This window comes from Zonotrichia albicollis, chromosome 11, assembly GCF_047830755.1.
Source record: "Zonotrichia albicollis isolate bZonAlb1 chromosome 11, bZonAlb1.hap1, whole genome shotgun sequence".
Lineage (NCBI taxonomy): Eukaryota > Metazoa > Chordata > Aves > Passeriformes > Passerellidae > Zonotrichia > Zonotrichia albicollis.
In genome coordinates this window covers 1,855,060-1,870,513 of record NC_133829.1, presented here as the reverse complement: position 1 = coordinate 1,870,513, position 15,454 = coordinate 1,855,060, and the positions used below count along the sequence as shown (strand labels likewise).

Below are 15,454 nucleotides of genomic sequence, written 5' to 3'. Positions count from 1 at the left end.
CACTGCACCCGCAGGCTCAGCCTCAGCCACGCCGCCCTCCTCCTCCTCGCCCCGGAAGTTCGAACGCCGCTCGCACACGCACACCCGACACGGTTTTCCGTATTCCAACAACGTTTATTAGGGACAGCCCGCGGGCACAGCCCCCGCGGGAACCCCGGGGCAGCACGGCAGCGGTTACGCCTTGGCCTCGGCCTTTGCCGCGGGCTTGGCGGCCTTGGCTGTCTTGGCCTTCTTGGCAGGGGGCTCTGCCTTGGGTGCAGCTGGGGCCTTGGCAGCTGCCAGCTTGGCCAGGGCCTTGGCTTTCTTCTCTTCCTTGAGTTTGTGCTAGAACAGACAGAGAGATGATCAGTCAGGGCACCACCCGAGGCCCAGCCCCAGCCCCGGCACCCACTCACGTTCTGCGCGTGCCGCAGGATGGTGTTGCGCCGCATGGTTTTGGCGTACGGGTTCAGCTTGATCATGATTCTCAGGTTCTTCAGTGGGTTCTTCTTCAGGACCCTGCGCTGAATCTTCTTCCTGAAAAGCACAGCCACGTTGTATCACCAGTGTATTTTGCAATTCCACTTCTGCTAAATTCCCCCTGAGATCTAGTCAGCTGCTATTCCTTGTGTTCATACCCAGAAATTAGAAAATCCCAGCCTGAAACCAATTTCAAACCTCCCTGCACGGCCTTTGTTCATGAAATCAAATCACTCACTTTGGAGCACGCAGGGCCTTCTGGATTTCCTGGCTTCTCATGATTCTTCCAATATCCGTATTGGTCATCTTGTGCATGGGCAGGCTGCAAAACAAACGTTCAGAGTGTAAGTGGGTGATAGAACCGTGGCTAACTCACCACAACCAGGCATTCAGGAGCAAGGCTCTGTATCCCTTTTCCTGGGAAAGGGGAAACCTTCCTGCCCCCCGGCTGACTCACTTGTAGTCGCTCTTGAGCGTGGCTGCCTTGCGCCAGGTGCCGTACAGATCGTCCAGCTTGCGGAACGCGCTCTCGGTCCAGATGCAGAAACGCCCCACGTGGCCGCCGGGAGCGAGGCGCAGCAGGTTCAGCTTGTTCACGTTCAGCAGAGTGATTCCTGCAGGAAAGCAGGCAAAGCAACCCCTTCAGTTTGGGATTTAAATTGAGGACTGTGAGGCTAAGCAGTAGACAAGATGCAGAAAGAGAATGGGGATTTTTGGCTTTGATATTACATAGCTACACACACTTCTGTATGAACATCTACTGAATTTTAAATTAATAATAAGCCTATTTCCAGTGGGAAGCTAACCAGCCTCATTTTTAACTGCCCCAAACACAGCTGAGGGCTGGAACAGCTGCAATATTTGTCACAAAACCCCTAAACATCACCCCAGCAGGTTCTTAGAAAGATCAACCACTGCAGCCAGTCAGCACTTCCACTCAATCATGTGTTTCAGAAACACGGACCATGAAGTGGAATCTCATCATTCCAGGCAGTGTCCCAGCAGAGCAGGGAGCGTGTCCCAGCTTAGTTACCGGGGATGTTCCGGAAAGCCCTGATGATGCCGTTGTCCTCGTTGTAGATGATGCAGGGTCCCCTGCGCTGGATGCGGCGGCGATTCCTCATCTTGCCCTTCCCGGCCCGCATGCGCTGGGAGGCATAAACCTGGCAAAAGCACAAACTCAGCATCCCAGAGGCCTCAACATCCCAGAGGCCTCAACATCCCAGAGGCCCACAGCCCAGCAGCCAGAGCCAACACAACACGGTCAGAACTTCACCATCGTCACTGCAGATCTGCAACACGGACCAGTGAGATGTTCATCATTCCCCAGAGTTAGAACACAGAACTATTCAGAATTCCTGCACAGCTGAATCACCTGGGTTCTGCCCTTCACATCACACCTTCCCAGCTCACCTTTTTGATGTCATTCCAAGCTTTAAGCTTCTTCAGGAGGAGAACAGCTTCCTTGGTCTTCTTGTAGCCCTCAACCTTGTCCTCAACAACCAGAGGGAGTTCTGGAATCTCCTCAATGCGGTGGCCTAGACAGGATTTCACAAGACACTCAGTGCTGCTCACTGACCTTGGCTGGACCATTCCTCAAGGTTATTGCTTTGTATATTCATAAATAACATATGATAAATTAAATTCATGATAGAAATTCATGAAATGAAGTCAGGTACAGTAACCAGAGCAGTGAAGTTCCAATGGTCTTACAGGTCTCACACAGGACTTTGTGTACCTGAGTGTTGGGTAGATCTTTGCCTCCATGAACAGAAATCAAACTGCACTGCAAGACTCCATCTAAGCCACCACAAGTACCCAACACTGCTCAGACAAACAACTGCAGAGGCAGAGTTCTCACCTTTAGACATGACCAGAGCCGGCAGGGCAGAGGCAGCCAGGGCAGAGCAGATGGCGTAACGCTTCTGCATGATGTTCACCCTGCGGTGCCAGCGCCGCCAGGTCTTGGTCGGGGCGAACATGCGGCCACCACGACACATCTGGGAGCTGCAGTTAAGGACAACTTTGTGGAGCTTTCTTATCCCAAAGTGACTCCTTATTGCTTGCTCAGCATTAACGGATCGTCAACCACCTGTGCCAGGATTCTGACAGCAGGCAACTGTCCCTGGGCACAGGGTAAGGCGCAAATTACGACATCACGGCAAGACAGAATTTGGGAATCACATCACATCAATCTGAGCTGCAGCCATTACCTCAAGAAAAAGATTCCATCTCACATTTAGATAATTAAAAACCTTTGTGCTGGCTGAGTTCAGTGGCCCCAAAGCCAGCACAGCCACGGAAGGATACATTGCCAAAGGCACCCTGGCCAGAGCGGTGAGTGCCACCACCCCGGACACGCGGGATTCGAGCAACAGCTCTGCCAGTACCCCATGATTCAGCACTGGTCTGGTGACCTGCAACAGAGAGAGAGGGACATCGTGAGGCTCATCCAGGTGACAGCACTGCCATGCTCCCGCAGCCAGAGGGGCACTGAACTCAGGGCACTGATCAGAACTTCCACTCAATCATGTGTTTCAGAAACACGGACCAATGAAGTGGAATCTCATCACGTCAGTCTAACACATCTTGAGCAGGAAAACTTAATCCTAGTCCGTTAATGTACCTGATTCTGACCTAAGATCTTTAAGACACTTATGTAAGGCTTGATCCTCAACCTTGGCACGGCTACACCTAGCAAGTTAGGATGTTTGTATGAAACTCAGAAATAAGGTTAATAAGGCATGTTTCTAGCACAGACTTCCTGGGAAGCAGAAGTTATCTGCACAAACAGAAGCCAATATAACAAATGTCCATTGGCAGGAGTTTTTCATTGATGAATGCCTTAGGCAAGTCTTACAAGGTCAAAATAGAGCAAGGATTTTCACCTGGAACAGCTTCAGCCACTTTATGTTTTTCCTGCAAAGCTACCTGAGGACCTTGGCACTGTGATGCCTCTAGTAATATGCACTTCAAGCAAGACCACAGAATACCCCAAAATACCACCTTGATGCTCCTCAAAATAATATAACTGCTGCATTTTAAACCATTAAACACCACACTGTTAACAACTGGCCCTGCCTTCTACACAGAACCCCACAGATAAGCACTTCTCTTATCCCAACTCCAGCTTTATTTCCATGTGAGCCTCTCTGCAGTGCAGCCCTGACGCCTTGTGAAGGCTGGCCTAGAACAGAGGCTACATGGAGTTAAATAAAGTAGGGAGGCTTATTTATTAGGAGGCTTCAATGGATACACCTTGGGCAGCCAGGACTGCACCCAAGATGAACCAAAATGGTCACAAAAATGGATGCCTGGTCATGGGGTCTCATATTTTATAAGTTTTAGTCTATTAACATATTGGAGTTAATTGCCCAATTACAGCTTTAGCTTATGCAGTCCCACCCTGCTTGTTTTTCTCTCTCCAGCCCACGGGGTTTGTGCTCTTGGGCTGAGATTTGGGTCATTTGTGCTTGGTGCCAGCTGGGGCAGGGATTGTTTTGTGTCCCTGCTCTGTGCACAGAGCTCAGCATCCCTCACGTGCAGCTCAGCCTGCAGCAGTGCACACACTACAGCACTCAGAAGCCCAACACCACAAACAGCAGTGCTGAGAGTGCCCAGCCGTACCCGCGAGCTCGCTGACGGCGTAGGGCTGCCGGTTGTTCTTGCGCAGGTTGGTGTGCACGAAGTTGACCACGTCGGGCCGGATGGGCGCCTTGAACACGGCGGGCAGCGTCACGTTCTTGCCCGACGCCTCTCCCTTCTCGGAGTACACGGAGATCAGCGGCCGAGCGCAAGCCTGGGGAGGCACAAACCCTTTCAGTACAGAGTGGGGTGAGCTCCTGGTGTTGGAACCCCTCAGATATTGCTCAGAACCGAGGAGTCGTCAGCTCGGCAGCGCCAGCACACTGACAGCAGGCAACTGTCGCTGGGCACTGGATAAGACGCAAATTACGTCATCACAGCAATATTGTGCTCCAAAGCTCACCCCAGAGAGCTACACCTGCATTCCCAAGGAATTGATACTATTCAGCCTCTGGGCTCTATAATAAACCCCTTCCAAACTACTTACCAGCTACTATTAAAAATCCCACCTATGTTAACCAAACATTTGTAATTTAATTCAAGAAATACTGTAACCAGCTCACCAAACTGTGTCAGAGGACACTGAACAACCTCTGGTGCATTAAAGTTTGCACAGTGTACAATTAAGCTGCTCTCAGCACCAGCTGCCTATCAAAAAGCTGAAAGGATGCCCAAAAATAGCCAGAGCATGAGCAGCACGCTTAAAAAAAATGTTTTAGCATTATGTTGTATCGATTGTTAATTAATCTGGTGGTAACTGTACAGGCAAAGCATTTTGCTTCCCCTTCCCACCTGCAGTTCATTTTAGAGGTATTAAAATGCTTCCAAACTCCAAACTAAGTAGCCATTAGCACCATCTCTGCTTGTGACACTGATCACAAGCACGGCTCTGGCCCCTGGTGTTAACCCAGACCCCAACAGAAGCAACAAACCCGGCCAGGGTGAAGGCATTTGAGCACAATCTCAGCTGTATTGGCAAGAAAAACTGTTCATCTGCAACCTGATTCTAAACCAAGGCCTCTTACAACCTGTTTTGCAAAAAAAATTGGTTAAAGTAAGAAATATATACTAGCCGTTCTTCCCTCTCTAGATGGGCGCAAACGCTCCCGTGGGGCCTGTTTCGCTTTAGATAAATACATCAAGAAACTACAAAGCACTGCTAGATAGCGATGGGGACCCATCCCTTTCCGTGCCCATGGAAAAGAGAACTTCGGGCCAACCACGCCGAGCTCCCTCCCGCGGCCTCCCCGGCCCGGCCGCGCTCGGTCGCTCACGGGCTCCACGCGGCCGCCGAACCCTGACGGGCCCAAAATGGCGGCCGCGCCCCCCACGCCGCCAGCGCGGCCCCCGAGCTGCCCGTGGCTCGGCCCTGCCCGCTGGGCCCGGCTCCCCCGGGCCAGCCCCGCTGCCCTCCCCGCTCCCCCCGGCCCCCCCTGTCCCGGGCCGGGCCCAGCGCTCCCCTCACCATGGCGGCGGAGCTGCTCGTGCGGCCGCCCGCCTGCGCCGCGCCCCGACCGGAAAAGGAAGGACTCGTCACACCCCCGTCAATACGTCTATGTCCCTCCGCCTTTTGACCGCCGCTCCTGCCGCGCCGGCCTGTCACCCCCAGACACCCAGCCCAAGTTCGGAACCGAGCTCCAGCCCCGGTCTCCGTCTCTATCCAAGTTCCTTTGGCCCCGCCGCGGCCATTCCGAGCTCTCCGGGCGCCTCTGTCCCGCTCAGTTCCCTGCCAAAGCAGGGGACTCTGTTCCGGCGGAGGGATCTGGCGTGACGCGTCACTCTCCCCTCACGGACACCGCGTAGCGCCGGCGGGCGGGAGGTTCGACTGTGGCGGGCGGCGATGGCGGCGGAGCGGCGGCGCCGGGCGGGCGGCGACCTGAGCGGGCTCCTGCTCCGGTGAGGGTCGAGGCTGTTCCTGGGGATGTCCAGGCTCTTGAACCGAGGTGGTGTGGATCGAGGTCACTGCCTGAGGGTCTCCCCTGCTCTGCTGAGGGAGGTCTGGCCCCGCTTGTGGGGAGGCTGCTGAGGCTCCGGTTATAGCCTTGGAGTGTTTGTTGTATGTGGATAATGCTGGTGTTTAACGAGGAATATTGAGGGGAAAGGTCGTGTGGCTAAACGTTTTCTTTTCTTTCAGGATACGCGAAGAAGGAAAGGGCAGTATCCCCGAACATCCCTATTTCTATGAGGTAAAATCATAACCTGGTTTGGGTTGGAAGGGAACTTGAAGTTCATCCCATTTCACTCCGACTATGGCGGGACACCTTCCACTGCTGCTCCAAGCCCTGTCCAGCCTGGCTTGGGCACTGCCAGGGATGCAGGGGCAGCCCCAGCTGCTCTGGGCACCTGTGCCAGGGCCTGCCCACCCTCCCAGGGAGGATTTCTTTCTAGTTTCCAGTCCACACCTACTCTGTCAGTGTGAAGCTATTGCACCTTGTCCTGTCAACTCCATCCTCTTAAAAAAATGGTGAAATGCAGTGCCTCTATAGAGCGAGTTAAAAAGTTTTGATTTTTTTTCCTTTTTGCAGACTGATGTAGAGATCTCATTGGTTGGTGGCAGTTGCAAAAATCCTGTTGAAAAATTTTGGAATGGAAGCAGTGCAATGTATATTTTGCAGAAAGCCGTAAGTGTGCTTGGTAGATGTTAAATGCAATCCAGACTTTTAAATTCCCATCAGATGTTTTTTCACACACCTTACATGCACATTTCTCTTCAAGACACACAGTGAAGAAAGCGACTCCATGGAGGAATCAAGAACAGATGATGCTGTTTATGCCCCTGAGGTTTTGCCAAAGGAGAATCCTGGAGCCCTGGCTCTTTCTGTTGGAAGAGCAAAGTAAGTGTGAAAGCTTTCCCTCCCCTTTTCAGGGAGTTTTCTTTTGTAATTCTGTGTCTTTTTCTAATATTCCAAACCTGTGTTTTCAATGCCCTAAATAAAATTACTCGTTAGTTTATGAGGAGTTGTAATTGTTTTCTATCCTGCAAAAGGGCCTTCCTACTTTTAATGCCTAAACGTTTTTAAAAAGTAGCTAAAATCCAGGTATTGGAAAAGCACTTGTGATCTGGGCTTTTGGGTTAGTGGGATTCACTGGGTGTAGATGAGCAAAAAAAGCTCACTAAAACTTCAGTGCTTATTTTTTTGGTAAAGCTCCTGTTAAAAGAAAGCCCTAAAAATCTGATTTGCGTCTTTGGTGTTATTAAAATACCAATGCATGGTACCAAAATGTGGTTTACCTAACTCATGTGGTTTTTTTAATTAGCTTAAAATGTAATATTTGATTATAATTTCAGAGTCTTCAGTTTATATTAATATATTGTGTTATTTGCTGGCATCTTACTTTCTCCCTGTTGCTGTTTCCAGGCAGTTGATTTCCTTGTACACGATGGTGCAGAACCCAAACGTGCCCTCGCTGGGGATGAGGGACCTGGCTGTGCTCCCTGCCCTGTGGGCCAGGTGTGATGGCTCTGACCCTCAGCACACCTGCTGGCTTGGAGCTGAGCCTCTCAAGGCTGGAAACAAAGTCACAGGGATCAATATTTACACGGTTTCATGTGATGGTAAGGTGCTCGTGGTGCTCAGAAGATTAAATGAGGAAAGCTAAAAAATGTGGGATTGCTGATGTCACAATGCTGTCTTTGTTCTTTGTGTGATACTGGCTTGGAAATGCTCTGTATTCCTGGATTTAATGAGCAAGAAGGGATTAAAATAAGAGAAAAGAGGTTTTTAACCAATGCTGCGAGAGGGAATGGCTTTTTAATCTACCTGATGCACCTGTAGCTGTGCAGGCCTACCTCAGCTCATTTTTAAACTTTTAAACTGCTGCCATTCAGCATCTTACACAACCTCTGACTCATTCTAAACATTTATGTATGTTCATATCAGCTCTTATATCACCAGTAGAGAAATGCAGGGAGAACTCCTGCTTTCTAAAGGACAGCACGAGCCATGCCTCAGCAAATGGAGTATTTGGGAATGAATTTGAAGTGCCACATTTGAATTGTGTCAAATGGGGTTTTTGATTCTCACTCTTTTCCTTTCCCAGGTCCTACAGCTGATAAAACCCATTTTCCAAACCTGGAAGAGCTCAAAATGGAACATAAAATAAGACATCATTCATCTCTTGTAGGTTTTTATGCTCTGTCATGGCTTCAATTGAAGTTTAAAACCTCTGTTTTGGGTGGTTTAGGGAAGCTTTTTAGATTCTCTATAGAAACCACCTTAGTATAATTCCATAGTATAACAGTCTGATTTCAGGTCGTGTTTATAATGCATTTGTCTGGTTTTAACCCCTTTTTTGCATGCATGTGAAATGCTTTTAAAGTCACTTTGCCTGTGGTAGTTTTGTTTTTTACTTTTGAAATCTGTTCATTTTAGGTGACAACAAAAGGATTTGCTCGGTATGAGCTGATTGCAGCTGCTGCAATGGAGGACACCATTGCAGAATCTGGCAGCAACATCTTTGTGGATATCACATGGAATGGTGTGGAAAAGATTCTGGAGACTCCCCCAGTGATCTCTGCTGCCACCCTGGTAAGTCAGGATGGAAAAGGCAAATAAACCCAAGCTCTTGGCACAATTTACATCATGAGAAGTACAAAGAAGATAAAAGCAATCTAAGCTGAATTATAAATTGTGCTGACATGCTTCTCACTGATGAAAATTTTAGGACACTTGATTTCTAAGTTTTGAGACTGACAAACTTGTGGAACTTTCAGAACATTGCCCTGGAGTCGGGGGACCCCAGAAGTCCTGTGTTCCAGCTGTACCGAGAGCTGCAGCTCCTCCTGGTGAGTGCAGGGGACAAATTCCAATTCACATTTGCATGGAAGGGGGATTTTATGTGCTAAAAATGTCCTTTATTGACATTTCATCAGACCTTTCAGTGATAACTTCAAGTGTTTCTTTTAGCTGAAACTTTGAGCTCAGTTTTAGAAATCTTGAATAGAAAGAGAATAAGGCATCCAGGAAATTCTGAACATTTGTAACTCCTGGTTAGCTGTGCAGAGATTTGTGACTCTTGGTGAAGTTTTCTGTGAAAGATGACACGTGCAGGACCCAGAAGAGCTGATTTCTGTTGGGATTTTCCTGCTGCTTTAGGCTTTGGCTGAGGGGCTGAAGACGGGTGTGACTGAGTGGCCTGAGCCATCAGAGTCTGAATCAGCTCCTCAACTGGTCCAGCAATTCCTGACTGGTGAGTGCTGCTTGTTCCATGGGGAGGGAGGGGTGTGGCACTTCACAGGGATAAAAGGGAATTCACATGCAACTTTCAGACATTACAACAGGAAATGTTCATTTCTGTGCTGGAACCACTGCACAGAGTACTTCAATAGGTTAGTACATATTTGTCATTTTTCTTTGTCCTAATATCCTAGATCAAAGTAATAATAATAATAATAAACATTTTTATAAGTATTTTCATACTATATCCTTACCCAATAAAATTATTTTTAAATGACTCAATTCTATTATTCAGTGTATTTGTTAGTTATGTGCCTGGGGATTAATATTTGGTTTGATAACACTTTTCATAGTGGTGGAACTTATTTTTTTAACTCTACTAGATTTAAAGAAGAAGCTGGATGGAGATTATATATTTGAAGACAAGAATGAAACACAGGTGTGTGCAATTTTCTAACAGCTGCTTTGTCATTTTCCTTTCATTTTAACTGCAGTTATTTCAGATTTTGACTAAATCTTGTATATTGTTTATATGTGGAAATAGTGATGTAAAGGGATATGGATCTCTGACTTTCTATCTCTGCTGTGTAAAAATAGTGGGAAAAGGTCTGGTTTATTCCAGGAATTCTGACCTTTCTGCCATTGCATTCTATCATTAATTTGCTTTTATTGCATAATTTAATTATTTGGTGCCAATTCAATAGTATCAGTTGAATATGTGTCTTACTTATCTAGAGGTTTATGGTATTGTGAAGCAAAGGGCAAATTCAAATTATTAAAAATGTGTTTGGTTATATTAAGATTTTTTTCCCTTTCAGCCTTTAAGGAAAGGTTTAGGTTTATTTTCTATTAAGAGAGAAGCAGCATTTTGTTGATAATCTGAGAATATATTGATTTCTGTGTCAACAGAACTATTCTGTTTGAGGATTACAGGGAAATAACTCTCTGCTCTGAGAATTTGTGTGTCTGGGTTTTGGCCTCCCAGGCACTGCTGGGTACACAGACAATACCTGCCTGAGATCTGAAGTCTCTCTGAGAGTGGCTTTTGTTTCCTGGCCCAAGGCCAGCAGTTATCCTGTGTGATAATTCTGCAAAGAATCAGACTCACTGTTAGATCAAACTATAATGCCAAATTACTGTGTGATAGTTTCCCTGGAAAACGGAGGAAATCAGGGATGCAGCCAGTTTTGATCTCTGGAGAAATTCAGATATGGGAGGTTTTTGATTCTAAGGCACCTTTTTTCATTTTCATAAATTCTTTCAGAAAATTCAATGTGACACAGCTGCTGTGGACAGTTGCATAAAATCAATCTTTGGTGAGCGAGGAGACCTGGATTTCACTGAGCAATTATGGTGCAAAATGAAAAGTAAGTGTTTTGTGCCCTGTTTTCCTTTCATTTTCTTCTCTACCTGCTGGACAGTATTGCTTTTTCAGGGAAATTCCTGTCCATTTCTGAGTTTTAAGGCCTCATCAGCTCTTCAGAAAATTGGTACCAGCAATATCAATTGCTCTCTTCCCAACAGAGCCCATTTTAGGGATGTAGGATGATCTATTTTCTTAAAACCTTCCAATGGCTGACCAGCATCTAGCAGGAGATAATTTCATTTTATTTGACTGCAAAAGGTACTAACCTATTGATAGTTGCTCTAAAGCTAAAACCCATCTGCTCTAAAACTGAAAAAATTATAATTCCTTTTTCTCTGAATCTGAAGGACAATTTTCAGCATATATAGAATTCACTGGTCTCTGTTGACCATTGTTTTTTTTGAGTAATCTTCTTTTAAAGTCATGATATGACAAAGCTGCCAAAAAGCTGTGCAGTCTGTAATTTTAGCTCTCTTTAACTGAGGGGTTTTGTTCATGCAAGGCTGTGTTGGCCTGGTGTTACTGACTTAACAGCCAGAGAAAGAGGCTGGACTGATAATTAAAATATTGTGGTTTTCTTTCCAGGTGTCAGTTCCTATCAGGAGTTAATAGACTGTTTCACACTGGTGATAAAATCCCTGGAACGTGGTGAGATCCAGCCATGGGTATGTATTTGTGTTTCACAACAGAAATTAAAATTTGGAATGGTTTAGAGTAAATGCAGTTCTTGTCTTTTCCCTGCCTCTCATTTGTGTTGTTTCTAAATTGTGTTTCCCTGGTGTTGAATTCTGAACACTGTTGATGGTGTTTCATGCACATCACAAAAAGATTTGTTTCTTTTTAGATTCACCAGGGGAGCAGCAGTTTCTTAAGTCAGTTGATCCAGCAGTCCTACCATGGGAAGATGGAGGATGTTTCCCTCAGTGACACCGCTCCCGTTCAGATGCTCCTGGAGGTTGGCTTGGAGAAGATGAAGAAGGATTATGTCAGTTTTTTCATAGGTGAGCCTGACACTGGGTAACAGCATTGGGAATTCAGGAGAAAAGCTGTTCCATGCAGGAAATAATGAACTTTTTGGGTTACCTCTATCTCTTCCTTCCCATCTGCTGAAGTGAAGTTTCCAGCTTCTTTAATAATGGGACTTCCCAGCTTTTAAATTTCAAAATTTTAAAAACTTATTTGCTTCAAAAGACACATAGCTTTGTGTTTTACCATTGTTGTTATCCCTTCATTTCTTTTTGCCATTTGTCATCCTGTTCTCATTCTTTGTTTATTTGTTTTTTTATTTTCACTACTTTGGTAAACTTGTGTGTCCTGAGGAGGGTGGCTGTCTCCAAGTACACAGTGGGTGTCCTCACTGTGCTTCCTTGGTGATAAATGAAATCATGCTTTGACCATGCCACTTGAGAGGGGTTTTCTTGTTTGGAATGAATGATCATGTCAGTAAATAACATCACACTCCTGCTGACTTTGTCCTTTAGTAGAATTTCCTGTTTGATCATCTGAATGTTGCTTATATTTCATCTGAGACCATGTATTAAATTTTAATTTTTTTTCCTGCTGTTCCTTTCACAGGCCAGGAACTTGCAACAGGAACCTACTTGGTGAGATGCTTTATTTTTATTTTACAAAGCAGAGCATGCTTAGCTGATGGTGGGATGCAAATTATATAAGCTGAGAAACTGAGCTGCAGACCATGAGTCTGGAAATGTCAGAAATGCAGAAATGTCATTGTTTTGTTTCCTCATTCCCACATAATTCCCTGAATACCTGATCTGGGTCACTGCCAAGGCTGTGAACCTTTGTCACACTTTGATGGGACTTTGTTCTGAGTCTGCTGGGCCACTCCAAAAATCTTGGCTTCTCCAAAGCAGCAGGAAGATGATTTTATTTGCTGAGGCTGTGTTGTGTGTCTGTAGCAATGGAGTGCTCAGGTAAGAGCAGAAGCCTTTGCTCTTCCAGGATTATTTCATTTCCACTTCAGTGGAGCTCCAGGAACAAGTGCACCGTGTTCAAAAGCTTCACCACATGCTGGAAATAATGGTCAGCTGTACAGGCTTGCTGCAGTTCAGACATGAGCACCTCTTCCCTTTGACACAGTAATTATTTCATTTCTACTTTTGCTCTTTAAATGACAATCACTGTAGAGTTTGTTTGGCAGTTTTAAAGAAACACCAAAATGTTGGTGATAGTGAGACTGCAGAAGGAGCAGCTGGATCTTCCTGCCAAATTTTGCTTTGGGACTAAACCTGAAAAGCTAAAACTGAAAACTAAATAAAATGTGAGAGTATAGCTAATTTTGCACAAGGTTTTTGCTCTGTTGTACAAGCATTTCTTTAAAGAAAGTAATCTGATACCTCTTGTAGGATTTGCATGAAGTATTACAAGGAAAACCCTCTGAATGAGAAGCATGTGTTTCAGCTGCCCATCAGGCCAGCTCTTGTGAAGAAATTCTATCAAAAGTAAGAGAAACTTCAGCATTTGCAGCATGAAATTCAGATGTGACTGCATGCCTGACTCAGTTTTGATGGTTTTGGATTATTCTCTCAGTGACAACCCTGAAGTCTGGAGGGTGGAGATGAGCAGTGGGCACGGACAGAAGGAGGTTAAAACCACGTGGCAAGTCAGCACCACTGCTCCTGTTGAACATGTGGCATCCAACAATTCAGGTGGGGAATGCTGGTGGTGAAATGAAATAATCAAAGCACAAACTTCAAACAAATTCAGTTTTTATCCTGTATTCAGTGGGCCTGAGCTTTTTATTTACTTTTCAGCAAAAGCAAAATGCTGTTTTGCCCTCTGCTGAAAGAGGGAGGTGGTATTTACAGAAATAAGGATATTCAGAAAGTGGTGACTTTTTGCCTTCTCACCTTGGCTGAGTTACATTTTTAAAGTGACAAAATAGTTCCAAATATGAGATGATTGATACCCAAAAAATCTTGCAACTTATTTCTAAAATGTTTGCTAATGAATCTGAGAAGAGTTTTGAAGAGAAATATCTGTTGTTAATGCTGGTCTCCAGTCAGAGAAGGTGCAAAGGGGAGAGGATCTGCCTTGCTGCAAGCAAATGCAGAGCAAGTGGAAAAGCATCAGAATGGGGAAGAATTTAGCAGAGACACTGGTACAGAAATGATTTACCTTTTTGGGGTGGGGTTTGATGTGAGAGTTTGATAAATCTTTGCTGTCATTATTGATTTGTGTCATGAAGTGCTTCAGTGAAACTGCACTTTGAGAACAGTTCTGGAAGCTGCTCCAGGGACTGATCTCTACCTTCTAACAGGAGTGGCAAATCCCAACTTTTCCCTTTGTGCTTGCAGGTTTCTTGTGTGACTCCACAGTAAATGGAAGCAGTGAAGAAAGGCTGTATTTCATTACCATGACTCAGTGCAGTCAGGTGCAGTTCACTTAAGTTGATGTTACTGAGCAAGCTGGACTGGAAAGCTACAGAAAGGGGGAAAATTCAGTGTTTTCTGTCCCAGCAGAACCTTTAGAAACTCTGGCCTTCAAACAGTTCATCTTCACTAATTTATTTGTTTTGTTACACTTAAGTGGGACCTCCACAGCCACCATTCACCTGTAGGCACCTCATTTGTTAAAAATGCAGTGCAATTATGACTGTACAGTATAAGTATTTTGTAAATATGGTGGGTATTTTTCATATATTTACATGCATTCAACAAAGTTGTGCACTTTGGGGTTTCATATTTTATTTTTTGATCATTAAGAATTCAATCAGACCCTGTTCAAAGTGTGAATTATCTTAACCAACAAACCAAGCAATATTGTTATGTTCTCCTGGGATCAAGTGATGCTTCATCATCCTGAAGGATTGGAAAGCTCTTCATCCAGGGCCTTGGGATCTTCAGCCAGTTTGGGTTTCTTTGTCCCTGTATTTATATTTTGGAGTGTTCTTGAAAATACTTCTCTCTCCTCTTCAAATTATTTTATTCCTTCAATGTGAAGTGAGTTATTTTAACAGTGTTGTCTTCTATGTTTTGCATAATTTTTTTCAAAACAAAATCAGTATAATTGGCTGGCCAAAATCATTTAAATATGTTGGCAGTTGCATTTGTTGTGTTGATTAATCAGTGAGGCCACATTTTGGTGGTCAAATTTAAACAATTCCATAATTTTGTACATGCTGACTAAATAATCTGAGACAGAAATATTTTGTATTAAAAACTCAACTATGGGTAAGTAAGAATAAGGAAGTCCCCCAATATTCATGCTTTTTAAAGATATAAATTATAGATTATTATTATAAATTTTTATAACTTCTGGTTTCAAGCAAAGTTATATTTCAAATACAGCCAGCTAAATTATGGAACCAAGTTTTTATAGTACTCGTTTCTACCTGCAGTAGAAGGGAATTTAAGGTGGAATATTAATTTTGGAAGTACCTGGTTTACTTAAAATTCACATTTTCGTGTGTAATATGTTATAATGTTGTACAAGGTAAGTTTGAACTGCAGGGATGTGGTTTAAATGTGATTCAGAAGTTGTCAATTTGGATTACTCACTTCAAACAACTCTTCCCCACACCTAAATAGCAAGGTATACATTATCCTAGCTTTTAGACATGAATAAGTTCACATTTAAGCAGTGCTCTTGGAATATTTAAGTCCTTTTATATTTTAAAATAATGTCTTTCTTCAAATAGCAATTACATGATAATCAAAATGCTGTTGATGAACAGACTGAAATCAGAATTTGCAAGCAGCTTTTAATCACTTGACATTTGTACTGGCATGATTTGAATCACTTTACTCTTAACTATTTTTCTGATTAACAAAATGTGTAATAGTTTCCAAAATAATAAGGATTGTAAAATCTCCTACTTAGAATTAGTGGAAAGAGAATGTATTTT

The 15,454-nt window shown here is 44.6% G+C and overlaps 2 protein-coding genes and 4 non-coding genes across 6 annotated transcripts; 1 reads left to right on the top strand and 5 right to left on the bottom strand.

The window, feature by feature from the left end:
- Positions 1–93: 93 nt before the first annotated feature.
- RPL4 (ribosomal protein L4) lies at positions 94–5,645 on the bottom strand. The gene is made up of 10 exons (XM_074549136.1): positions 5,510–5,645; positions 4,087–4,258; positions 2,770–2,876; positions 2,321–2,459; positions 1,873–1,997; positions 1,493–1,622; positions 917–1,073; positions 698–781; positions 396–516; positions 94–324 (listed from the first exon to the last, which is right to left on the bottom strand). The coding sequence occupies exons 1-10, from the start codon at positions 5,510–5,512 to the stop codon at positions 175–177; spliced, it is 1,188 nt and encodes a 395-aa protein (XP_074405237.1). The 5' UTR covers positions 5,513–5,645; the 3' UTR covers positions 94–174.
- On the bottom strand, positions 1,380–1,449 carry LOC113458808 (small nucleolar RNA SNORD18). Its single transcript, XR_003379428.1, has one exon. It is a non-coding gene; the product is annotated as a small nucleolar RNA SNORD18 (small nucleolar RNA).
- Positions 2,524–2,623, bottom strand: LOC113458814 (small nucleolar RNA SNORD16). Its single transcript, XR_003379434.1, has one exon. It is a non-coding gene; the product is annotated as a small nucleolar RNA SNORD16 (small nucleolar RNA).
- LOC113458812 (small nucleolar RNA SNORD18) lies at positions 2,967–3,037 on the bottom strand. Its single transcript, XR_003379432.1, has one exon. It is a non-coding gene; the product is annotated as a small nucleolar RNA SNORD18 (small nucleolar RNA).
- LOC113458809 (small nucleolar RNA SNORD16) lies at positions 4,326–4,426 on the bottom strand. The gene has a single exon (XR_003379429.2). It is a non-coding gene; the product is annotated as a small nucleolar RNA SNORD16 (small nucleolar RNA).
- Positions 5,498–15,317, top strand: ZWILCH (zwilch kinetochore protein). Its single transcript, XM_005483503.4, has 18 exons — positions 5,498–5,940; positions 6,179–6,230; positions 6,570–6,665; positions 6,760–6,878; positions 7,404–7,600; positions 8,086–8,165; positions 8,418–8,573; positions 8,759–8,830; positions 9,141–9,234; positions 9,605–9,660; positions 10,486–10,588; positions 11,173–11,252; positions 11,432–11,588; positions 12,163–12,191; positions 12,550–12,686; positions 12,954–13,049; positions 13,138–13,256; positions 13,905–15,317. Exons 1-18 carry the CDS (start codon positions 5,885–5,887, stop codon positions 13,994–13,996), a joined length of 1,791 nt encoding a protein of 596 aa, XP_005483560.3. The 5' UTR covers positions 5,498–5,884; the 3' UTR covers positions 13,997–15,317.
- The last annotated feature ends 137 nt before the right edge of the window (positions 15,318–15,454 follow it).

Bases quoted from the DNA above. Each gene is read 5' to 3' on its own strand.
- RPL4 (XM_074549136.1), bottom strand. The intron at 2,877-4,086 runs GTACGGCTGGGC...TCTCTGTTGCAG, and splicing joins CGCCGTCAGCGAGCTCGCGG to GTCACCAGACCAGTGCTGAA. The intron at 1,074-1,492 runs GTAACTAAGCTG...GCTTTCCTGCAG, and splicing joins GGCTTTCCGGAACATCCCCG to GAATCACTCTGCTGAACGTG.
- ZWILCH (XM_005483503.4), top strand. From the start codon at position 5,885: ATGGCGGCGGAGCGGCGGCGCCGGGCGGGCGGCGACCTGAGCGGGCTC. The intron at 8,574-8,758 runs GTAAGTCAGGAT...TGGAACTTTCAG, and splicing joins TGATCTCTGCTGCCACCCTG to AACATTGCCCTGGAGTCGGG. The intron at 10,589-11,172 runs GTAAGTGTTTTG...TTTTCTTTCCAG, and splicing joins ATTATGGTGCAAAATGAAAA to GTGTCAGTTCCTATCAGGAG.